General features: G+C 44.2%; 1 protein-coding gene across 5 annotated transcripts in view; it reads left to right on the top strand.

The window, feature by feature from the left end:
• The window catches only part of ryr3 (ryanodine receptor 3), a 90,796-nt gene that overhangs the window by 57,272 nt on the left and 9,688 nt on the right, over positions 1–23,836 (top strand). For 4 of the 5 annotated variants that reach the window (XM_047338156.1, XM_035144420.2, XM_035144418.2 and 1 more), the window contains 50 exons: positions 743–875; positions 1,707–1,810; positions 2,030–2,165; positions 2,567–2,750; positions 3,186–3,288; positions 3,390–3,510; positions 4,066–4,235; positions 4,509–4,729; positions 4,952–5,042; positions 5,280–5,420; positions 6,058–6,221; positions 6,421–6,499; positions 6,740–6,829; positions 7,115–7,258; positions 7,679–7,741; positions 7,825–7,900; positions 7,987–8,110; positions 8,292–8,407; positions 8,500–8,567; positions 8,654–8,775; positions 8,959–9,008; positions 9,094–9,154; positions 9,279–9,517; positions 9,858–9,939; positions 10,702–10,832; positions 10,970–11,088; positions 11,979–12,177; positions 12,454–12,548; positions 12,689–12,834; positions 12,924–13,011; positions 13,101–13,193; positions 14,072–14,239; positions 14,725–14,784; positions 14,864–14,998; positions 15,612–15,724; positions 16,918–17,014; positions 18,072–18,184; positions 18,320–18,371; positions 18,479–18,535; positions 18,624–18,723; positions 18,977–19,056; positions 19,155–19,231; positions 19,320–19,393; positions 20,469–20,483; positions 21,264–21,344; positions 21,468–21,556; positions 21,648–21,776; positions 21,873–21,977; positions 22,374–22,455; positions 22,535–23,820. In XM_047338156.1, coding sequence (XP_047194112.1) covers positions 743–875; positions 1,707–1,810; positions 2,030–2,165; positions 2,567–2,750; positions 3,186–3,288; positions 3,390–3,510; positions 4,066–4,235; positions 4,509–4,729; positions 4,952–5,042; positions 5,280–5,420; positions 6,058–6,221; positions 6,421–6,499; positions 6,740–6,829; positions 7,115–7,258; positions 7,679–7,741; positions 7,825–7,900; positions 7,987–8,110; positions 8,292–8,407; positions 8,500–8,567; positions 8,654–8,775; positions 8,959–9,008; positions 9,094–9,154; positions 9,279–9,517; positions 9,858–9,939; positions 10,702–10,832; positions 10,970–11,088; positions 11,979–12,177; positions 12,454–12,548; positions 12,689–12,834; positions 12,924–13,011; positions 13,101–13,193; positions 14,072–14,239; positions 14,725–14,784; positions 14,864–14,998; positions 15,612–15,724; positions 16,918–17,014; positions 18,072–18,184; positions 18,320–18,371; positions 18,479–18,535; positions 18,624–18,723; positions 18,977–19,056; positions 19,155–19,231; positions 19,320–19,393; positions 20,469–20,483; positions 21,264–21,344; positions 21,468–21,556; positions 21,648–21,776; positions 21,873–21,977; positions 22,374–22,455; positions 22,535–23,820 — 6,666 coding nt within the window. The remainder of the gene's footprint in view (positions 1–742; positions 876–1,706; positions 1,811–2,029; positions 2,166–2,566; positions 2,751–3,185; positions 3,289–3,389; positions 3,511–4,065; positions 4,236–4,508; positions 4,730–4,951; positions 5,043–5,279; positions 5,421–6,057; positions 6,222–6,420; positions 6,500–6,739; positions 6,830–7,114; positions 7,259–7,678; positions 7,742–7,824; positions 7,901–7,986; positions 8,111–8,291; positions 8,408–8,499; positions 8,568–8,653; positions 8,776–8,958; positions 9,009–9,093; positions 9,155–9,278; positions 9,518–9,857; positions 9,940–10,701; positions 10,833–10,969; positions 11,089–11,978; positions 12,178–12,453; positions 12,549–12,688; positions 12,835–12,923; positions 13,012–13,100; positions 13,194–14,071; positions 14,240–14,724; positions 14,785–14,863; positions 14,999–15,611; positions 15,725–16,917; positions 17,015–18,071; positions 18,185–18,319; positions 18,372–18,478; positions 18,536–18,623; positions 18,724–18,976; positions 19,057–19,154; positions 19,232–19,319; positions 19,394–20,468; positions 20,484–21,263; positions 21,345–21,467; positions 21,557–21,647; positions 21,777–21,872; positions 21,978–22,373; positions 22,456–22,534; positions 23,821–23,836) is intronic. The other variant, XM_035144419.2, reaches the window with a different exon arrangement.

The following is a 23,836-nucleotide window of genomic DNA, read 5'->3' as shown; positions in this document are numbered from 1 at the left end:
GACAGAAGCTGTGAGAGATGCTTGTAATTTATTGCCACAGCCAGCGCCAAGCATGAGTTAGAACTCAGACAGACAGACCTCAGGGAAACATTCACATCTGAAGCTGCATCAGTCTGATCACGCCGATAAGTCTCCCCACCAGTTTACTGCCACTTGATATGTGCAGTCGATTTACTGTGGCCGTACACAAAGTGGCAGCACCACAGCCTGTTAATGTACATCAGCTTTTCAATATTTACTCTCTTTGATTATCTCTGATGTTGTTTTAGTCGTGGCGTGGTGCGCTATAAGATAAGGTCTCGATTGATTCAGTTAAACGATTTCTTACGGTTGAGAACAGTCTCCTTACGAAACCACATTTGAATTAACTGGGTCCTGATTTTTATTTTTAATCTGCAACAAATCTATCAACGTCTCTGGCAGTTTAGTTTCATCCCCTAAATGAAAAAGATTTTCTTCCCCCCTCAGAATTATGCTCAGACTCAACCTGAAGATGAACCCACACATATAATCACAGTGGTAACGGTGCTGGGTGGGAAACGTGAAATGATTTTCCAGGTGTTGAGTTCTGAACAGAAAATACATTTCACTTATTGACTCTGGGAAACGTTTGATGTCTTCAGAATGACTCATATGATTTGTATTTCAGTTGTTGAGGGGAATACTAAACAGTTTCTTAGAGGATCTACTTTTTTATCCCAGCGCACCTTCACATTGGTGTTTTCATTTTTGTCCTCCACAGGAGATTGCCTTCCCCAAGATGGTGGCCAGCTGCTGTCGCTTCTTGTGCTACTTCTGTCGAATCAGCCGCCAGAACCAGAAAGCCATGTTTGACCACCTGAGCTACCTGCTGGAGAACAGCAGCGTCGGACTGGGTAAAAAATGTTTAGTTTAAAAATGTATGAAAGGGTTAAATATGAGCGACGAGCAGAGGAAAGTGAAGGAAGAGTTGACGGAGTGGCTGTGTAACAGGGAAGGTGAGATGTTGAGAGAAATGGCGAGATGCAGCGTCAGGGAGAAATATTGAGGGTGATGTTTATAGTGAAACCTTGAAATTCTGCTTCCACCTCAAGTGTTTTGCCAGACATTGGGAAATGAAAGATTGGCCACTTGCTGCTCCCGATGATGCAAAATCCAACCGATAGAGAAGTTTTCAACTAACTAGAAATTGCAACTTATCACGCAACATTATGAAAAGTGCCTGGTGAGGAAGAATCACAGGCTGTAATCCTAAATAACTGGGTATCAGTTTGTGAATAAAAGGGGCAAAAGGCAGCTGATGGCAGGGGAAGAAAGTGAGGGGGGGGAGATGGGCGACGAGGTGGGTGTAACTCAGTCATGCAGGGGAGGACTGATGAGTCACCGGGGCCTGGGGGGTGCTGCTGCTGCTGCTGCTCTAAACTAAAGCACCTGCACCTCTACAGAGTGACGTTGTCAACTCTAAATTTAGTAATATTATTATAAACACATATTTGAGATGTTAGACTAATATTCAAAGAGAGGCCACGTTTCTTTTAAAATACCAGGATGTCATTTGTAATAGAAATCAGCCTTTGTTCAAAAAGATCAGAGCTGATTTGGTTCATCAACACGAGACCAACAGAGAGAATAGAGAACGTAAGGATCGTGTACATGTAGATACACTGCCCCCTGTTGTTAAGACTGTGGACTCTGCTGGTGACGCCTCTGTGTGTCTGTGTCTTCAGCCTGTGAAGCCATGCGGGGCTCCACTCCGCTGGACGTGGCCGCGTCGTCGGTGATGGATAACAACGGCCTGGCTCTGGCCCTGGAGGAGCCCGACCTGGAGAAGGTTTGTCACCTCCGCACTAAATCAGGAGCTCAGCACGGCAGGGAACACATCGCTCACTGCAAAGAAATGACTGACGGATAACAGACATGGAGTTAAACTACACAATAACTGACACTTGAACCAGTTAAAAGGCATACAAATTTTAGTTTTTTAGCAGAAATGTGCAGCACGAACAGAAGGCTTGTGTATAACCAACATGACTTGTGTGTTTGTGTGTAGGTGGTGATGTACCTGGCAGGTTGTGGTCTTCAGAGCTGTGCTATATTGCTCGCCAAGGGTTACCCCGACCTCGGCTGGAACCCCATAGAGGGAGAGCGGTACCTGTCTTTCCTGAGGTTCGCCGTCTTCTGCAACGGTACGTGGACTTTCATACGGACCAGGTAGAATAAATGAATAGTTTATTGTTTACTAGTGGTGCCCCGAGAGTAACCATTAATAATCAACCTTCATGTGGACAATGTGCTATAAAAGTAAACAAGGCGATGAGAGAAAGAAAACAACAGCCTGATATTAACTGTGCATAATTTAAATCCTTTCAAAATAAGGGCTTGTAAATGTTTCCGGACATAGTAAAAAGTTATTAATCCTTAAAACATGCAGACAGAAATGTTGGCTCTGCCTAAATAAGAATATAAAATATCCCTTTTGGAAATCACTGTGCACCATGTCCCTGTTTTCTACCCTGCACCTCACTCTGTCCTTTTTACGGATGATTTAATCATCACTCTCCCTTTGCCGGCTGTATCTGTGCACCAGGCGAGAGCGTGGAGGAAAATGCCAACGTGGTGGTGAAGCTGCTGATCAGACGTCCTGAGTGTTTCGGCCCGGCCCTGAGGGGAGAGGGAGGCCAGGGTCTGCTGGCCGCCATGAAGGAGGCCATCAAGATCGCTGAGGATCCTGCTCTGGACCTGCCGAAGACCCCCGCTGGAGTCACCACTGGGTAGGAATCCAGACCAGATCCTCTGAGATCATCACTAGACGCTAAAAAAACCCTTTGAGCTTCCTGTCACTTTGTGCAAAGCGGCTTTGTAACTCATCCACTGACATTAGTCTTGATAGTGGATTTGACACAAACATTTAGCTTAAAGAAACTTATCTGCTTTGAGCCTAAAGCTGCCAAAAACCAGACTTGAACATTGATTGAAGATGAGTTTGGGAAAAAGTGTTGGTGCATGCCGGCACCCATTAGTATGCACAGACTGTAATACACTGGCTGCATTTTAATGGGGGGGCGGTTATTACTGCCTGAAGGAAGAAGATAATCTGGGATGCTGGTCAAAATCAATATGTGTTTCATAGTAGCCTCTAAGGAGATCATGTAATTTGGCAAAAACATGAATGTTTGTGTGTGTGTGTGTGTGTGTGTGTGTCTCAGGTCTGGGGAGGAAGAAGGAGAAGTTATCCACATGGGCAACGCCATCATGTCCTTCTACTCAGCTCTCATCGACCTGCTGGGACGTTGTGCTCCGGAGATGCATGTGAGGGCTCGTGACAACAAACCAGAGCTCAGGAATACACAGACTCAAATGCATGGTCTGTGCAAGTATCTGAATGAAATGACGTGGTGTGTCTGTTGCAGCTCATCAACGCGGGTAAAGGTGAGGCTCTGCGTATCAGAGCCATCCTGCGCTCTCTGGTCCCGACGACAGACCTGGTGGGCGTCATCAGCATCCCCCTCAAAATGCCTGTGGTTAACAAAGGTACGGTCTTTATTATGGCGGACGTTTTATTTGTTTGCTACCTGAAGTCAAAAAGATGAATGAAGTCGATCCAGGCAGCGTTAAGTTCCTACCAGCTGCCAGTTGTGAGACAGAACATCAACCAGACAGAAATATGATGTTTGGTTGAGATTCAAGGAAGCTGTGCACAAAACATTTGAATTTACCCTGTTTACAAACACAAGCTGCGGCTTGTCGGAGGGAAATGATTCCTGCTGCTCGCTGAACCAACCATACTTTATAGTTGTGAAATATGAGAAATGTTTGAGAGGATTTAGCCGGGACATTATTTAGGTCACGCTGGCAACAAAAATAATATCACATTGCTAGTTTGTGATATTACGTTTACCTTAAATCCTTACAGCCAAACTTTCGATGCCGGATTTAAAGATGAACTTTTGTTAGTTCAGCTCTTTTGTTTCCTCTTTCCTTTGTTCCTCCTGAATTGTTACTGCTGAGAATCTTTTACTTTATCTTGCATATTCTGATAATAAAGACACATGAAACTGAAACCTTAAAAATATGTTTAATCTTCAGATGGCACAGTGACCGAGCCCGACATGTCAGCCTGCTTCTGTCCGGACCACAAGGCCCCCATGGTGCTCTTCCTGGACCGAGTGTACGGAATCGAGGACCAGAGCTTCCTGCTCCAGATGTTGGAGGTTGGCTTCCTGCCTGACCTCCGTGCTTCAGCATCTCTGGATACGGTGAGTCCTTAATATCTTTCTCTATCTTTATCATCTTTAGTATCTTGGCTCCTGCTTTATTTCCAGCTGAAATGTTTTTTTGTCTTTGTGCACACAATTAAGTTCAGGTTTCCACTTTGCTCATTAAAAGCTTGACAAGCAGACATTGGGGCCTTCTTTTACTTCTTTTCTATGCAAGAACCACACATATTTCTTTTTGCTCTTGCCAGGAGCCTGTATTCACTCCAGCGTTATACTAACGTTGACATGCATGTGTTGCTCTCGGTCCCACAGGAGGTGTTGAGCACCACCGAGACGGCGTTGGCCATGAACCGGTACATCGGCTCGGCCCTGCTGCCTCTGCTGACCCGCTGTGCCGCCCTCTTCGCCAGCACCGAGCACTACGCTCAGCTGGTGGACTCCACGCTGCAGACCATCTACCGGCTGTCCAAAGGCCGCTCGCTCACCAAAGCCCAGAGGGACGCCATCGAGGACTGTCTGCTGGCCATCTGCAAGTAAGGCCTGTCAAGCTCCAAACTCGGAACAAGCTGCAAATTTACACAGTGAAAGAAAACAACCAATTAAGTTTTGAAGGAATTCATATTCTTTCCTGAACCTGATTTAAATCTGCTGTCTTATAATTAACTATCTGCACATTCTCTACATTTGTACTCTGTGCTTTTTCCTTTATTAAATATGATATAATATAATAACATCATTCTTCAACTCTTTCTAAGGCACCTGCGTCCCTCCATGATGCAGCAGCTGCTTAGACGTCTGGTGTTCGATGTTCCTATGCTCACCGAATACTGCATGATACCTCTGCGGGTGAGACACTGGTCACATGGTCTCATGTCACACTTGTTGGAGTCAGTAGCTGAAAGATTCATTACTCTTATCTTCCACACTAAGAATTTATCAATTTGGCTGAGATTTCTTTCTCACATACACCACATAGTTTTGATTTTGCTATGAAGTATTTATTCTTAATTAAAAGGAGAACTCTCATCATTGGATTTCAATATGTTTTATTATCTTATATTGTTTTGTGTCTCTGTTCTGTAGCTGCTGACAAACCACTACGAGCAAAACTGGAAGTACTATTGCCTGCCGGCCGGTATGGGCACCTTTGGCACGGCCTCCGAGGAGGAGCTGCTCCTCACCAAGAAACTATTCTGGGGAATCTTTGACTCGCTTTCTCAGAAGGTACAACCAGAAAAACCTAGTTTTATAGAATATTTATTAAGATAACCTCGACAGTGTATGCAAGGACCAAGAGTTTCCTCTGCCAGCTATTTTGGATAGCCGGTTTAACTCCCTGTGTTTTCAGTATCTGTCACTTTCCCTCTCTGAGATTACATCCGGTGTGTGTTTAGAGACGAGGCAATATTTTCCTTATATCGCTCTCTGTTGCATAACTAACTGTTTTGTAGTCTGGTGGGTTTCCGCTCTCATGAAGCTTCTCCGCTGTCTGCTGCTGTTCTCCTGTGTTCAGGTTTCTGAAAATCTTGACTTTTCCACACTCGACTGTGCCTCTCCTGAGAGAAAAGTTCTTGTTAGTCAGAGGCAGTGAAGCGAGAGCTCAATGAAGTGCTTGTGAGCAGTGCAGCTGAGGCGAAGCCAAAAACAGATGAATCATTTATCAGTTTGTGACAGCGCATCGCTCGCTGCAGACTTTTCCAGCTTTCTGTCTTTTATTTTCTTCTTCTCCTGGCTTTGCCTCTGCTCAGTCTATCAATCTAATGATCTGAACAGACACCTCTTCAGAAAGAAATGTAGAAAGAATTGTGGGTAAAACAGTTTGTAACCCTCCTCTCTGCCCTGTATCTGTCTCTTGTTGTAGAAGTACGATGGTGAACTTTTCAAAATGGCCATGGCGTGTCTGTGCGCTATCGCCGGAGCCCTGCCGCCCGACTTCGTGGACGCCAGTCTCGGGGCAACACTGAAGAAACAGACGTCAGTGGATGCTCAGGGCAACTTTGACCCCAAACCCATTAACACGGCCAAGTGAGTGCTCTGGAAAACAAAACACTGGGAATCGAGAAGATTGAAAGGAACCATGTTGGAATTAATACAATTAAACAAACAAGCTTTTTGATTAAATTCTGTGTGTTTGTCTACAAATAAAAAATCAAAGCTTCAGTATACGAGTCAACGGACTTTGTATTAACAATAAGTGATTCAACATTATCTTTTTTCTTTCCAGTATCTCCCTTCCTGAAAAACTTGAGTACATTGCCAACAAATATGCAGAGCATTCCCATGACAGGTGGTCCTCAGAGAAGGTGAGTGGCACTGTGGTGTGTGTGTCTTCCTCCCTCATGCTGACAGAGGATGACTCCTGTATGCAGAAGATAGGGGGAGTGTCTGTATGAAATGCCATGAAATGCTAACTTGTAATTGTGTTTTACCTTGTCTGGTACACTAGCATGCATTGTTACAGTCAGTGAGCACAGTATATATTTGTTTGTATGGAATTGATTTTGTGTAACTGAAGTGTGTGTAATGAACTGCTGCTGCTGCAGGTGTCAGCCGGCTGGAAACATGGAGACAATATGGACGAGCAGAGCAAAACCCATCCGCTGCTGAGAGGTTACAAAGCTCTGAGTGAGAAGGTACATGCCCACGGGTACACATGCTCCTACCAGCAAAACAAGTGATACATCAACTATACACATCAACCTTTGCTAGAGGATACAAGTTTTGGTTGTTGTGACTAATTGGCTAAATGTGTGCTATGAATTATTATAAAACTACATTTTTTAATTCTAGATCAGGTGTGTTTGACTTCTTTGTGTTTTCACGTGTTGCCACAGCTGGCGGGGACACGGTCCTGCATGGATTAGATTTTACGATGAGAAGTGACAGAAGTAAAATGTTTTTCTGCCTGCAACGTGTAGGAGAGAGAAACGTACCGCTGGCCACTGAGGGAGTCGCTGAAGAGCATGTTGACGATGGGCTGGAACATTGAGAGGACCAAGGAGGGAGACGCCATCTTCCAACAGCGAGAGAGCGAAAAACAGAGAAAGATCTCAGAGTCTCAGGTAACATCTGGATCCATGATGCACTGACTCTGCTGCTACTTATCACCTTTATTACACAATGTTATCTGCATAAGCCGCTTCCTTCCTAAGGTCTTTTTTGTCCTTTGTTTTATTGATGCAGTTTCTGAACTGTGCAGAGATCATTTTGAATGAGACTCCATTAAAACAAATGAATGGCTCCACGGCCTCTTTCCACAAAGCAAAGCAGCAAAGCTAATAACTCGGATAATAATTATTTTCTTGCCAGATAAATACTAAACAGCATCTCTGTTGTCTGGGACTGAGAAGCTGCTGCAATTTGAACTCTACAAAGTATTCTGCAGTTATATTTACTTTCTTGTTACAGTTCTTATATTTCAATGTCCCACAATTAATCAGAAATTTGTCTTAAAAATATTTTTTCTCTTTCTGCCTTTGCAGGTGAATTCATTCAGTCCGGCTCCGATGGACCTGCATAACGTCAATCTGTCCAGGGAACTACAGGTTGGTTTGCATTTGACTCTGTACCATAGGAGAAGCAGGTTTGAAACATACCATAATACTCACACTGTGCTGTGTGTGCGCAGGGGATGGTGGAGGTGGTTGCTGAAAATTACCACAACATCTGGGCCAAGAAGAAGAAAACCGAACTCGTTAGCAAAGGTGTGGAACTGGACAGTTTAAAAAAAAAAGCGCACGTCATCATTTTGAGCCGGTGTTTGTCTGACTGGTGTGTTGTGTTGTTCCAGGAGGAGGGACCCACCCACTGCTGGTTCCCTACGACACCCTGACGGCTAAAGAGAAGTACAGAGACAGAGAGAAGGCCCAGGACTTCTTCAAGTTCCTGCAGATCAGTGGCTACGCCATCACCAGGTCTCCTGTCATGTTGTAGAAATATTTAAGAATAATGTTTCAACAGCACAGAACAGTTTTAAAAGTTTACCAAATTGTTAACTCGGGGGAAAAATAAAGTTTTTACTCGGGCCGAAGATTAAATTTGAATCTGAATTACATTAAATGTGATGGGTAATCATTTCTGATCTTTTCCTCTCAGAGGCCAGAAGGACATGGAGCAGGAGTCGTCATCCATGGAGAAGCGTTTTTCCTTCAAGTTCCTCAAGAGGATGCTCAGCTACATCGACTCTGCTCAGGAGTTCATCGCTCACCTGGGTGAGTGTGGGACATCTTTTTTTAAACTCAGGTCCGGTACATTGATTTTAAAAAATCTTCCTTGACGCTGATCTTGCCGCTTTTTACTCCAGAGGCCATGGCCACCAGTGGGAAAACGGACAAATCACCTCATGACCAGGAAATTAAGTTCTTTGCCAAGGTCTGGAAGTCCATCAACACCTTTTTCCAAATGAGGCAATGAAATGTTGATAAATTCCGTCTAATCGCTGCATTTCCTCTCTGCAGGTGCTGCTTCCTCTGGCAGATCAAACCTTTAAGAACCACTGTCTCTACTTCCTGTCCACACCCAGCAAGAACATGAGCAGCTGCGGCTGTGCCTCCAACAAAGAGAAAGAGATGGTCACAAGGTACCGAACACAAAGCAATGCATTATTCTCCTTTTGTCAGGTTTATCTGTTTAGCAACTTCCTCCCTTTTGACCCTCGATGAAAAAGTGCATATTTTCATCAAACCATTTCCTTTTTCTTGTGCCTTGCGTTGATTCTCTTTGCATCCAATTCTTTTCCTACTCTTCTTCCGTTCTTTTCCAGCCTGTTCTGTAAACTGGCCGCTCTTGTCAGACATAGGATTTCTCTCTTCGGTAAGGCCGGCCTAGCCCCTGTGTGTGTGCTTGTTCCCCTTGGCTTTGAATCTCTTCATGTCTACAGTGAGCGTCTCTCTTACAGGGAGTGACTCGGCAATGATGGTGAGCTGTCTGCACATCATCACTCACTCACTGGACACCAGGTAAGTCGGGTTTCGGCACTTCTTCGTGACGTTGACCCTTTCTCTCCTGAGCATCACTTTACGAATTGAAATGTGGTTTGTTGCGTTCGAAATGAGTCCGTTGTGCTCGACTCTTTTCTCTCAGGACGGTGATGAAGTCCGGCTCAGAGCTGGTCAAAGCCGGGTTCAAGACTTTCTTCGAGAACGCGGCCGAGGACCTGGAGAAGCTGCAAGAGATGTTGAAACTGGGGAAGTTCATGCAGTCGCGGGCCCAGATGAAGAGCGTGACCCAGAGCATCAACTACGTGACGGTGGCGCTGCTGCCCATCCTCACCGCTCTGTTCGAACACATCAAGACACATGAGTTCGGAGTGGACCTGCTGTGTGAGTCTGTGTTTTCATATGCGGACATGTTTTGCAGTGCTAAAATATAATGAAATAAATACATAAAAAGAGAGCAACGGGAAACGTTCATGAATATTTATGGTGGTTTATATCTCTAACCATCACAAAACAAAAAGGACCTCTGTGTCCTTGTACAAATACATACTCTGAAAATATGTTTTTAGTCTTAGTCTTTACATCCAGTAAAAACATCCCCACCATTATCACTAATCATATTCAACTTTTTATTTGTCCTTCTCCTTCTGTCATCTTTAGGTTTTTGATTGTAATCTCACGATTTTGGAGAAATAAATGAATATTTAATGTTTTTTTCTTTCAGTGGATGACGTTCAGCTTTCCTGCTACCGAATCGTGATGTGTTTCTACTCTCTGGGAACAGGAAAGAACCCCTTTGTCGAGCGGTACGACAACAAACATTCGTTAAACTCAGCAACAGGACGTAAAAAATTGATTTTAATTCTACACATGAGCAACTTTGTATGTTTGAGTCCCTGGTAAAGATGAATAGAAGCTGTCACTTCCATTCCCTATGAGCATTGGAATCAGGGAAGTGTGAAATGGCAGCAAATAAACTACTTAGAATATTGAGCTTTTCATTAACTCATGTTTGGCAAATGCAATTTCATAGTTGCTCATGTACTCTGGTAAAGGGTTGAGACTGTGGCCCGATATGATAACAACGGTTCAAATTAATATTTTTCATGAAAAAACTATTAAAAGAAAAAGGGTTTTATTACCGAAGGCAGCAGACGGAGGAGAAACACAAGAGTCCTGTGAAACGGCTTTCATTAAAACCCACAATTTTGTGTTATTATTCCCCGACTGGCTTTTTAAACACCAATAAAAAAAAAACTCCCAAAATGTGCTGTGGAAGGGAAGTGTCCTCACCTTGAGCCGACTCGAGCTATAAAACAAGCAGTGAACAGGTTTGACCCCCAACCTGAGCCCGGCTGTCTGGTCTGAATTAATCCTGATGCCGTGTGGTCCTCGATAAATGTGGAAGTTGAAGGTTGTCCTGACAACATCTGCTACCAAGGAAGCTTTTTAAACAGAAACAAAGTTTGAAGACTTTATATGATGCACCAATCTCCTGTTGGTATGTTTATTTTCTTCATATAAACAGCGTATACATATCTACAGTATGTATATTCTTATATGTTCAGGCATCTTCCTGTTCTGGGTGAGAGTCTGGCCACCTTGGTGGGGGCCATGCCTGTAGCTTTCCTGGAGCCCCACCTCAACGCCCACAACCCACTTTCTGTCTTCAACACCAAGACCCCCCGAGAGAGAGCCAGTGAGTCTCCACCCTCCTTTTAAATTTACATCCTCATAAAGCTGTGAATATGCATGTTTAGTTTTTATTTCTCATATTTCCCAGTGACAGTTTGTCTCCGTGTCTAATCCCGAGCGACTGACGTTTGTCTCCTCCAGTTCTCAGCATGCCGGACACGGTGGTGGAGATGTGTCCGGAGATGCCTCGTCTCGACAAACTCCTGAAGGATGTGAACGATGTGTCGGACGCTGGAGCTCGCTACAGTGACATGCCACAGGTCTGAAGGGAGGATGGGGGTATTTGAATGTATGCAAACTGATCTGAGGTGACTGGATCCACAAAGACATCCACTACCTTATCGGCCATTGACTTGCATTGATGCAAAATGGAAGATGCAGGGATTTACATGAATTTTGACCTAACTATTATCATCTCTGTGCCAACGACAGCTGTGGCCGTTTCCTTTAGACATGATGTATTAGAAACGCCTGGAGGGAGTTTCATTACATTTGTCACTGTGCACATTATGGCAAACCTTCCCATTAGTGTTGTATCAGGATACAAAAAAAGGTTTATATCCAAGGTGACATTATAATACTCTTTTCTGGCCATTAGTCTCAGAAGGGAGATTGTGACCATATGTCTTGCAACTTGAGTTGTAGGCTGAGGCATAATTCTAGTTAAAATCTTTTACTTTATGTTAGTGGGGTTGTCTAATTAAAATGCCATTTAATTTATTTTTTTCAGTGAGTGCAGGAGGTTTTTATTATTGATTCTGAAAATTAACAGCTAAAAAGATTTAAAGACACAGTAAACACGTGTGCACATAAAGCAGAGTTATATCATGGTAGGAACACAAAAATGAAAATGCTAAATGAATTCAAACCTGAATAGCATCTCATGTTGAGTGTGAGTGTGATGCACAATTGAGACTTGCATTAACTAGAGGTAAATACTTACTATACCTACATGACTTATTTTGAAAAGAAAGAACAAATGTCGTATTTTATTACCTCTAATCAATTATTGTGGAAGTTATGGCAAATAGTCTTGGATTAATAATATCACAGAGGACGTTCGGTGCCAAATGTAAGACGATGATCAGCTCTGGCCTCTTCTTACCTTCAGTGATCCTGACCTTTAACCCTCAGCCTGTGTGTCCTGCAGGTCATCGAGGTGATCCTGCCCATGCTGTGTAACTACCTGTCCTACTGGTGGGAGAAGGGTCCAGAGAACTCCCCTCCAGATGCCCAGTGCTGCACCATGGTGACGTCTCAACACCTCAGCATCATCCTGGGAAATATCCTGAAGATCCTCATCAACAACCTGGGCATTGATGACGCTCCCTGGATGAAGAGGATTGCAGGTTGGGGACTCGTGTCAAAAACCAAATTTTAATATTGTACAGCTAACACATTTAAAATCAAGGATATATGTCCTATATTTAATTAACTGATTTTAGAAAAGTTACTGAAAACTTGGTGTAAAAGTTATGAATGTAGTTTCATATTTGTGAGAGACGATTATCTACACAAACTCGGGGAAAACTTTGACGTCTGTCCTTCCAGACACTTGATTTATAATTGAAAGCATCCGTCCCCCTGTTGAGAATATACACATATATTTATGTCTCTGTCTCCAGTCTACTCTCAGCCAATCATCTGCAAGGCTGGAGCCGATCTGCTGAGAACCCACTTCCTGCCCACGCTGGACAAATTGAAGAAGAAGACAGTGAAGGTTCGAGCTTTAAATACACTGAACATGTTTTTTACAATTTGACATGGTGTGAAAACCTAGGAGCTAATCTTAGAACACTTTGTTGAGGACGTTTAATCCGCTGAGTTGATTCCAGAGGATAAAGTGTGGATGTGCTGCAGGTCGTGGCTGAGGAGGAGCTGCTGAAGGCCGACAGTAAAGGTGACACCCAGGAGGCTGAGCTGCTCATCCTGGATGAGTTCGCTGTGCTCTGCAGGGACCTGTACGCTTTCTACCCCATGCTCATCCGCTACGTGGATATCAACAGGTACGACAAACACATGATGATGTACAACAACAGTGACATGTGCGTTTCTTGCTCTCTGTCTCATGTTTCTGTCTTTCCTTTCGCTCCAGGTCTCGGTGGTTGAAGGAGCCCGACGCATACTCCACTGAGCTCTTCAGGATGGTGGCTGAGATCTTCATCCTCTGGTGCAAGTCCCATGTGAGTTTCACAGTTTATATAAAACAATATAAATGATTTCTAAGTATTTAGATCCTATTTAACATCTTTTCTTTGTCCTCTGAATACAGAACTTTAAGCGTGAGGAGCAAAACTATGTGGTTCAGAATGAGATCAACAACTTGGGCTTCCTGACTGAAGAAGGCAAGTCGAAGATGTCCAAGGTAAATACTGTATGTAGGACAACACCTACACATACACAGGGTGCAGGGGAATATGATATTTTCTATATTCTCACGATGTTTTCCCTTCGGAGAGACGGATCTCTTCATTTTGTCCCGATGTCAGGAACACAGGAGATGGAGCAAAGTACATCTCAGTCCTCTCTGGGTTTCATTTGGATTTATCCCACTTGTCTCCCCTTCACTCTGTCAGCACTTTGGAAAAACACAACCTCAATTCTTCCTGACGGCCCCCCCCGACCATGCTGTCCTTGGTTTCAGAGACACAAGTCCACATAAGCACTCTTCCTGTGTTTTGAATCATTTCCCTGTCATGTGCTGCTGAACAAATCGAGCGTGTGGATTTGAGATCGACCAGAAGAGTTCACACATCTTAAATTTCCCTCTGCTTGGTGGATTTACAACATGGGGGGGGTTTCACGTGGATGCCTGTCGTCGGCCATTTATCTGGAAGTTGACAGTGTTTGGTCCGGCAGCTGCTCAACTGCCTGCCACCGTGAGGAAGTTGTTGTTTATCTGTGTTGGCAGAGTCGGATCGTTTATCTATTTGCCATTTTCGTGTGTTTTGACGTGATCGGTCACAGATTTACTGAATGTTGAGGCAGGTGAGGTCTCTGGTATGTGGTTTATCTCACTCAGGGTTTTTAAGGTAAAACAAACTTTCCTGAGCCCTGAGGATCTTATCATAGACGATGACGCCTGTTAGGTAATTTTAAATTTAGAAATATCAACTACAGGGTAAAGAAAGAGTTGAATTGTCGAAATGCTGCAGAGGAAAAACAATCACAGAGGAATTTTTTGAAGTAAACAAGCAATTCTGAATGTATTAGAATAAAGTTTTACTGTGTCTCTCTCTGTAGTCAGGTGGGGACCAGGAGAGGAAACACAAGCGGCGTCGTGGTGAATATTATTCCATCCAGACGTCTCTGATCGTCGCTGCCTTGAAGAAGATGCTGCCCATCGGCCTCAACATGTGCACCCCCGGTGACCAGGAGCTCATCTCATTGGCCAAGATACGCTACAGTCTGGTAAGCTGACGAATTTAGCATTACATAATTTTTTGATATATATAATTGACTTTTGCAGAACAACTTTTTCTATGCGTGAGATTCCATGAACATATAATCTTTCTCTTATTCCTCATATTGAGTCCTCCCCTCAAGTTATCCTTGGTCTCATAATTTGATTCATTGATCATTTTAATTAAGTTGCAAGTCGAAGCTCTAACAAAGTTCATCATTAAAAGTTCCTGGACTGCAAAGTTATTATCTTCTATCAGAAACTCTTAGGACTTATTGAAAAGCTTCAGTCTGTGTGATTTGCTTTTGCGGCATTTTAATCAGTTTAATCACAGAACACTGTCCTGATACAGTGAACTAATTAACACCTTTACCAACTTTCATTCTTATTCTGGTGGAGCAGACAGTATTTAAAGAATAGATCTTTTTTATGTACAATAATGAAATATCAATACTGCTTCATAGTTTTTCTGTCCCCCCCCCCCCCTTCATAGAGAGACACAGATGACGAGGTGAAGGAGCACCTGCGTCAGAATCTCCATCTCCAGGACAAAGTAAGTTATAATAGTTGTATCAGCACGAGTATAACTTCCCTGTGGTCTATTTATGGATTTGATCGCTGCTGTGTTGTAGTCTGACGACCCAGCGGTCCAGTGGCAGTTGGACCTGTACAAGGACGTGGTGGTGAAGGGCGAGGGACCAGCAGACCCGGAACACGCGGTGGTCCGAGTCCAGAGCATCTCCGCTGCAGTTTTCCATCTGGAGCAGGTGAAAACACATGAATCTGTCAAATCTGTAATGTTAAGAATTCATGAAACAATAATGTGATCCTTAGATGACAGATGACTAAAGAAGTGAAATCTTATTAGACTACCAGAGAACAGAAGACAGCCCTCTCTCTATATATGGGTGATGGGTCTATTGTAGGTGAAACACTGTGACATGAACTAAACGATTGCAACAGACCAACAGATAAATGGATAGTGACAATTTGTGTTATTTGCAGCCTTGTATATAAAACCAAGATAATACCACATTATCACAATCTACGAGGAATCAATCTGTCTGCTAAATCCTGCCCGCTGAGGACAGTAAGAACTTCATGGACGTTTTAATGGCCACAGGCGGGATTGCTCCTGGTGCTGCAGATGGTCAGAAAGACAGATGATCATTATGTGGATGTGAGGGAGAGACAGTGGGACAGAGGGAGCTGCACTCAGCTTTACAGTGCAGCAACAGAGCAAAACACAAAGTTACAGATCTTTCACGTTGTGTAAAACCCTGTTGTCATAATGAAACTGTGGCGTATAAAGTAGCTTCTATAAAACATTTCATTGTAACTGTTGTACTGTTCCAAACTTTTGATTTCCCTGTCTCCCAGGTGGAGCAGCCTCTGAGGAATAAGAAGTGTGTGTGGCAGAAGCTTCTGTCCAAACAGCGTAAGCGAGCCGTGGTGGCTTGTTTCCGTATGGCTCCGCTCTACAATCTGCCCCGGTGAGTTCTCCTCACACTCAGAGAACTGATATATGCAAATGTCAATATTAAATATTGACATTATCTATTTAATCGACCCTGTTAAGACGTCGCTGAGTCTCGATCTAACCGTACATAACAATCACCAAGTAATCACGGGGGGGGGGTTTGGGGCATTTTTTTCTTAATTGTGTGCCCATGTAAACCCCTCATCACCTCCCTAACCACATTCTCTTCTCTGTGTTGTTGTTTTTTTTTTTTTTTTTTTGCATAACACTACCTCATCCTCCCTCAGATACAAAAATAATAATTACTTCCTGAATGGATATCGGGAGGTTTGGCTGGAAAGGGCATTCAAAGCCTCCAGCTTTGACCGCCTGTTCTCCTTGCTGACGGTAAAGTGAAACTACGGGGCGAATGCTTCATCTGTCCCCCCCCACCCCCCCACCTCCTCCTCCTCTCCTTTTCATCCACCAGGCTGTGGACCGACCTCTGCCTAGCAACCAGTTGTTTCTGCACTGTTGATTCTGATTGGTCAGCTAGTATGAGCCCCAGAATTGACGGAAACAAAGTGATTTGGAAAGTGGAAAACGCTCTGCGAGCTGCAGGCCTCTGTTTCATTTCAGGTGAACCCTTAAGGAAGGAATGAAGAAAGAAAAGAAGAAGAAAGAAAATCTATTAAATAACTGTACGACTTTGAGAAGTTGGCCACAGTTGGTTTGTTTCAGTAATACATAAAAAGTTGTTTTGTCATTTTGCTTCCCCCTATTATTGATAATTTTTAACGATTTGTTTTTCACCTGACATTTTGCCGAAGGTTATGCAGTTTTTTTTTAACACAACGTTTTTTGAAGGAAAGTATTTTGAAGTCTGAAAAATTACCAGAAAGAAATTCACGTTGTTTCACAGATCCACTGATGTGTTGGAAAACTGCATTTCCCCCAAAGTGTGCATGCTCTCTAATGAATTTCACAAACCAGATGGAAGTAACTGCAGTTACCAAATGTGACCAGTCAGAAGAGCCAGTGGGTCCCACATTGACCAATCACCACCCTGCCTGAAATGCACTTCCTGTAACCCCTTCCTCCTCCCTACATCTCTCCTTCCTGTTTCCTCCAAAGAAAAACTCACCACAACCCACCCTAACGCCACTGTACCTCCCTCCCCACTCCCCTCCATTCCTCCCCACCTCCCCTCACCTCCCCCTTCCCCAGGCATCGCGCTATCAACTTCTTCATCCCGGCCTATCAGAGACTTTGGATAGAGGCAGAGGAGTACTCCTTTGAGGAGAAGCTAGTTCAGGATCTGGCAGTAAGTACTGGGCTCGCCTTGCCCTCGCCCCGCGTGCCCTGCGTGCCCTGCGTGCCCTGCGTGCCCTGCGTTGGCACCCCTCTGCCAGTCCTGTCTGCCGAATGCTTCTTTAGCTCAGCGCCTGTCGAGCCTTGGGATCACGCCCGGGTGGGGACCTCGCCCAAAGCGCCCAGGGGCCCCCGCTCTAGGCGTGCAAAACCCTTCAAACAGAGATCCGTCAGGGGTCAGAGGCTGCATGACCAACTCAAGAGACACAGGGCCAGCTCCGGCGCTCACAGCTCTAGAAAAGCAGGCTTTGCCTTTCTGACAGCAGTGGTAAGGAGGGCCTTTCACTACAGTAGGAGACTGTCACTAGCTGTTTGGCTGTCAGATCTGGATCCACTTGTCTTTCGCTGTACTCTGTAAGTCTGTAGTGTGAAGGTGGCGTTACAGTGCGTTTTGTGGCTGTGACCTCAGTGGCATGCTCGCGTAGTCCTGTGAAGACCACATTTCATTTTAGATCGTTGTATCAGATGTGCAGAAAATTCATCTAGACAATGAAGCTGTGCCATCAAACAAGACTTAAAGACGGCTTTTCGATAAATAACAGCACAACCATCAGATAAACTGTTGTTGTCAGGAGAGAAGAATATTGTTAATCGTCAGTTTCTTTCTACAAATCTGTCGGATTAGTTTGGACTCGTGCAGATTTGTGTTGCTGTGTTGGTTCCTCAATGTCCGACTCCTTTACTGTCAGGTTCATTCTTCATGTTCAAAGTCATGTCACCAAATGGCTTTCTGCTTGCATCTGTTTGCTAACATGCATGAATTAGAGAACTGGTTCCACCGTTGCTCATCACCCACTCTTTACTTCCTGGTCCTGTCTTTGCCCCGGATCTCCAGGAGATGACATTCATCTGCATGCGGCACTAGCTGGTTGTTAATGACTCATTTCAGTGTTTTTGACAAATTATCTGTGAGTTTACGAAAAGATAAAGAAAACATTTGAAGAGTAGAAGCTGTGCTGGGATTATCGGATGAGACTTGGGCGGAGCTAACTGTTTACTGACTTCTGCAGAAAACCCCCATGAAGATTGTGGAGGAGGAGGAAGAGGAGGTGGCTGAGGTGCAGCCCGATCCTCTTCATCAGCTCATCCTCCACTTCAGCCACAACGCTCTGACAGAGAGGAGGTGAGGGAGTTCAATCACTGAGCTACAGCGACTGAGCATGCATTTTAAATTCCTCATGCTTCTGTTGTAGAATAAGATGAAACACAACGATACACACACAGTAATGCAGTGTGACCTGACCTTACTTTTTTTCAGTTACTTGGAACAAGATCCTTTGTATATTGCATACGCAGACATGATGGCAAAGGTAGTGGACTTTCAAATTCTATTCATCGATACATAATTCTGGTAAAACTCTACTTTTGGTGAAATAAAAACGAAACTCGAGCTTTGAACGTCGACCTTTGTTTTCAGAGCTGTGCAGAGGATGAGGAGGAGGAAGAGGAGGAAGGGAAAGAAAAAACGTTTGAGGTACTCGCGTTCATTCATAGCAATTTAATCACACTGTTAAAAATGTCTCTTTTTCTAACTCTCTGTGTGTGTGTGTTGTGGATTTCAGGAAAAAGAGATGGAAAAGCAGAAGATCCTGTATCAGCAGGCGAGGCTGCACGCCCGCGGGGCAGCTGAGATGGTGCTGCAGATGATCAGCGCCAGCAAAGGTAATCATCTGTGTATCTACTATCGTCCTTATCAAGATGCTCAGGGCAGTTTAAAGGGGATTGATCGTTTGAATCTACAATTTGATAATATATATTTTGATCCCCATAACATCCAGATTTCATTATTTTTGCAGAAGCCAGGATTTAATCTTGACTTTCAGTCAAACCTGCTGCTTTTCTCCCTTTTCTTTATTCTTTGTACTCAATTACATTCGTGGGTTTTGTCTTAACGTTCTTCTTCTTTTGCCACCAGGTCGTTTGGGCCCCATGGTGACGTGCACCCTCAAACTGGGGATCTCCATTCTAAATGGAGGCAACGTGCAAGTTCAGCAGGTCAGAAAATACGGCTGAACAATTCAATATTCATTTATTTATCCTTCTAATTCCTCTTTTCGTAATGTCAACGAGTAAATGTACTGCTTTTATTGCAGAAAATGCTTGATTACCTGAAAGAAAAGAGAGATGCAGGGTTTTTCAAGAGCCTCTCAGGACTGATGCAGTCATGCAGGTACTGTTTCTGTGCAGAGAACAAAAACATGAATTCTGTGCAGACGTCAAGTGCTTTTATTTGACTCTTTACTCGTCTCTTTCCTCAGTGTCCTGGACTTGAATGCATTTGAGAGGCAGAACAAAGCGGAAGGTCTCGGCATGGTGACAGACGAAGGGTCAAGTAAGTGAAGAGTATCATCAGTAGCTCTGTATTCTACCTCTTTTCTCCTTTTAGACTTCCAAGACCCCCTTTTCCTGTCTTGATGCTCAGTAGATTCCTGTTTCAACACCAGATTTTTTACTCTTGATTCCCAAAAATCACCAAAATATTCTCCCTTTTTTTTTTTCTCTCTCAACTAATGCTGAACCATGACAACTTTATAACCTCATTCTCCTTTCAAAGCACTTATTAAACGCTAGTTTCCTAATAAGTAGAAGTGTTTGGCCTCAGTAGTTGGAATAATCAAAATTGCATTGCTATCGATGGGAATTTTGATCATTGAGAGCAGTCTGCCGCCTGCGCCTCAGTCTGGAAGTCACTGAAGTCGTCACTGTGGTGTCTTTAATGTTGTCGTCTTTAGTCAAGGAGCAGGAACAAACCCCATAGACTGTGAATAAAGATGGACGACACAATCAACTATGTATGAAAATGAAGACAAAATATGACGGATTATTGGAGTTGACGTGTCGTTCTTCTTTATATACAATCTATGAGAAAAGCCTAATTCACTATGAAACACGTTATTGTGCAGCTTGTATTTCCGGGGATACAGCAAACGATTAAACTCTCTTTTCTTCTAATGTTGGGGAGTAAATCCAGAACACACAGCCACAGACATGGTCCAGCATTAACACCAGAGCTTCTTCCCCTCCACGCCAAACATCCACCCGACGCTCTTCACCTCAAACTATGTCCCGTCTCCTCATCATCCAGCCCTCTGCTAGACACCCCGGGTCCTGTGTATAACAATTCACTGTTACTACTCGTGTCTCTGCTACTGAAGTTTTCAACCATGACTGAATTTCTTGTTTGAGCATAGACACGACCCAGGCCTATGATTTCCCCCCCCCCCACCTTCTCCCCTTGTCTAAAACAGTTTTTTTAACTGCATGACTTTGTTCTTCACTTCGTACTCGATATATATAATAATCATATCTCTTTGTATTGTAACTCGATGTCCTCTCTTTTTGCTTATGTCTTCGTGTATTGTTTCTCTCCTTCCTGTCATTTAAAAAAAAAATCCCATCGATGGCAGACCACACTGATCGGGGTAAATAGAAAATCTAGATCACGCTGATATGGCTCTGCTTCCACCTTGAATGTCTCCTCCATATCTGTGGTCCATACTCCATGCTTTATTTGGTACACCCAGATGTGTGCAGGGACAGATGTGTGCATGCTCGGCAGAAAAAAGGGTCATGAGAATCCACCGCTTCTTCCTTTGTGTGATATTTGTTCCCATTCCCTTCATGTTAACAATTACTAATGCAAATCCTAATACTGATGCTCGGTTCTGTCTCCCTAAGGCTATCAGTGCCACCTCCCAAGGGTTTGACTGAACCAAAGCTTTGTCTTGCTTTGGACTTGGGGCCTATTTCACAAAGCTGGTTTCCATACATACGTCCCAACTTTCACATGGATTGTATCCGCTCTCAGAAATCGTTTCTTTGCATAGATCTGTAGACTGGATCATCTGGTTTAAGCGAAAATCTGTAAACATGTCTTTTTGATTTTCTCAACAGGCCTAATTTGCGGCCTGCATGTGAAAGTTATCAGGCCTCCTCCAGCTTATGGAAATGTCCTAGAGTTTCACTGTTTATTGTTAAGAGCATTTTTTTTTTTCCGAGACGCACTTTGGATTCAGTGTTTTGAATCTAAAGGCCCTGGACCTCAGTCATGTTTCGAACATGAAACCTGCTTGCCTCATGTTAATTGCTTTTGAAGGGGAGATTCACACATAAGCACACCTCCTCATTTAGAGGAGACACAGACTGAAATTAGCCTTGTGCATTGTTTCAGCTGTTTTCACCAAGATGTCTTTTCTCTCAAGGCTCCAAGGTGCTTCAGAACGACGACTTTACTAAAGATCTGTTCCGGTTTTTGCAACTTCTCTGTGAGGGCCACAATGGAGGTGAGGTTGAATTTATCAGTTTGTCTTATTTCGTCCAGAACAGAACAGCCGACTATTAGAAAATGGAAAGGATGAGAAAGAAGTGTTAAGATCGAGGATTACAAAAATGTTGGTCTCTGTCAGATTTCCAGAACTTCCTGAGAACCCAGACTGGAAACACAACCACAGTCAACATCATTATCAGCACTGTGGACTATCTGCTCCGGCTGCAGGTGAGTTAAACACACGTCGTAGTTATCACATCATACATTCTGTTACTCATTGTTCATTTTCCTCTGTTTCCAATGCCACCCCCCTCTTTAGGAATCTATCAGTGACTTCTACTGGTACTACTCCGGCAAAGAGGTCATTGAAGAGACTGGAAAAGTCAACTTCTCCAAAGCTTTATTTGTAGCCAAGCAGATATTCAACTCACTGACTGAGTACATTCAGGTAAGAAGCTCAGACGACGGAAGTGGAATCTAAAGAATAAAGACTGAATGAACTGTTATCATGGATCACATCCCTCTCCTCCTCCTCGTCTCTCAGGGCCCGTGTATTGGGAACCAGCAGAGTCTGGCTCACAGCAGACTGTGGGATGCAGTCGTTGGCTTCTTGCATGTGTTTGCCAACATGCAGATGAAGCTATCACAGGTACACTGAAAAACCCAATAAAAACCTGTTTCTTGTGACTAATACTCATTGTATAAGTAACCCACTGTGGCTGTAGCAGTGGAAAAATTGCATATATATATATATAGTACAGAAATGACAAAAATATGCATTGAGGTAGTTAAAAAGTTAGTTTTTCAGCTAAAAAATGCTGCACTTAGTAAAGGTCATGGTCACATAATCAAATGTAATGCTCCTAATAAAACATTTATGAGATGTATTTGAAGAAAAAGAAAACTTGTACTTAAACTCCCAAATATCCTCATGCAATTCTATAGATGTGCAGATTCTAGCATTCAAGTATTTTAATGAAACTAGTTAATTTACTAAATTAATTGATAATGCTCATGTAAATATGTAAATGTCTTTTGTCTGTAGGACGCCAGTCAGATTGAGCTGCTGAAGGAGCTGATGGATTTACAGAAGGACATGGTTATCATGTTGCTGTCTCTGCTGGAGGGTAAGAGCCTGAAACTGCCTGATGCTGCCGAGTGCACGGTGCAGTCTGTGTTCTGAGATGACTGCTGTTCCCTCCTCAGGTAACGTGGTGAATGGGACGATCGGAAAGCAGATGGTCGACACTCTGATGGAGTCGTCCAGCAACGTGGAGATGATCCTCAAGTTCTTCGACATGTTCCTCAAACTGAAGGATCTGACGACCTCGGAAAACTTCCGGGAGTACGACCCCGAGTGCAAAGGCATCATCTCCAAGAAGGACTTCCAGAGGTCCATGGAGAGCCAGAAACAGTACAGCCAGTCAGAGATCGACTTCCTGCTCTCGTGTGCAGAGGCCGATGAGAACGACATGTTTAATTACAAGGAGTTTGTGGAGCGGTTCCACGAGCCGGCCAAAGACATCGGCTTCAACGTGGCGGTGCTGCTCACCAACCTGTCGGAGCACATGCCGCACGACTCTCGACTCGCCACCTTCCTGGATCTGGCGGAAAGCGTGCTCAGCTACTTTGAACCTTACCTGGGTCGTATTGAAATCATGGGCAGTGCCAAGCGCATCGAGAGGGTTTACTTCGAGATCAGCGAGTCGAGCCGTGAGCAGTGGGAGAAGCCGCAGGTCAAAGAGTCCAAGCGTGAGTTCATCTTCGCCGTGGTCAACGAGGGCACGGAGAGCGAGAAGATGGAAATGTTCGTGAACTTCTGTGAGGACACCATCTTTGAGATGCAGCTGGCCTCGCAGATCTCTGAGCCGGACGTGGTCGAACAGCCTGAGGAGGAGGAAGAGGAGGAGGTGCACAGCATCCTGGACGACCTGGCCGGAGAGGAAGGAGACGCCTTGGAGTCGGCCTCGGCCTTCAGCTCCGCCTGTTCCTCCGTCAAGAAGAAGTTAGCGAACGTCCGCCAAATATTTTCTTGTAAAAACGTACGCAAGCAGTTCAAGAAAGCCAAGAAACTGAGCATCAGGGAGATTATCACAGGCTTCTTCTCCTTCTTCTGGATGCTCTTCACCGGCTTCTTCAAAGGAATCTACAGCCTCGTCTTCGGCTTCTTCCACCTCATCTGGTCCTCCATGTTCGGCGGGGGCCTGGTGGAGGGCGCCAAGAACATAAAGGTGACGGACATCCTCGGAAGCATGCCTGACCCGACTCAGTTTGGTATCCACGGCGATTTGGTGGAAGGAGAGAAAGTGGAGGCCGTAGAGTTGTCGGGGAGCTTGGACACGGCCATGGCACCGGCAGGAGACATCGGCGAGGTGGACATGATGCTGGACATGCTGTCGATGCCTAAAAGGGAGGGAGGGAAATACGTGGAGCACGGCCTGGGTGAAGTCTCGGAGCTGAGCGCAGAAATATCCAGCACGGATCAGAAAAAGGTTTGCACTTCGTCTC

This window comes from Hippoglossus stenolepis, chromosome 20 (genome assembly GCF_022539355.2).
Source record: "Hippoglossus stenolepis isolate QCI-W04-F060 chromosome 20, HSTE1.2, whole genome shotgun sequence".
NCBI lineage: Eukaryota > Metazoa > Chordata > Actinopteri > Pleuronectiformes > Pleuronectidae > Hippoglossus > Hippoglossus stenolepis.
The sequence above is the reverse complement of the archived record's forward strand: the minus strand, read 5'-3'. Positions and strand labels throughout refer to the sequence as shown.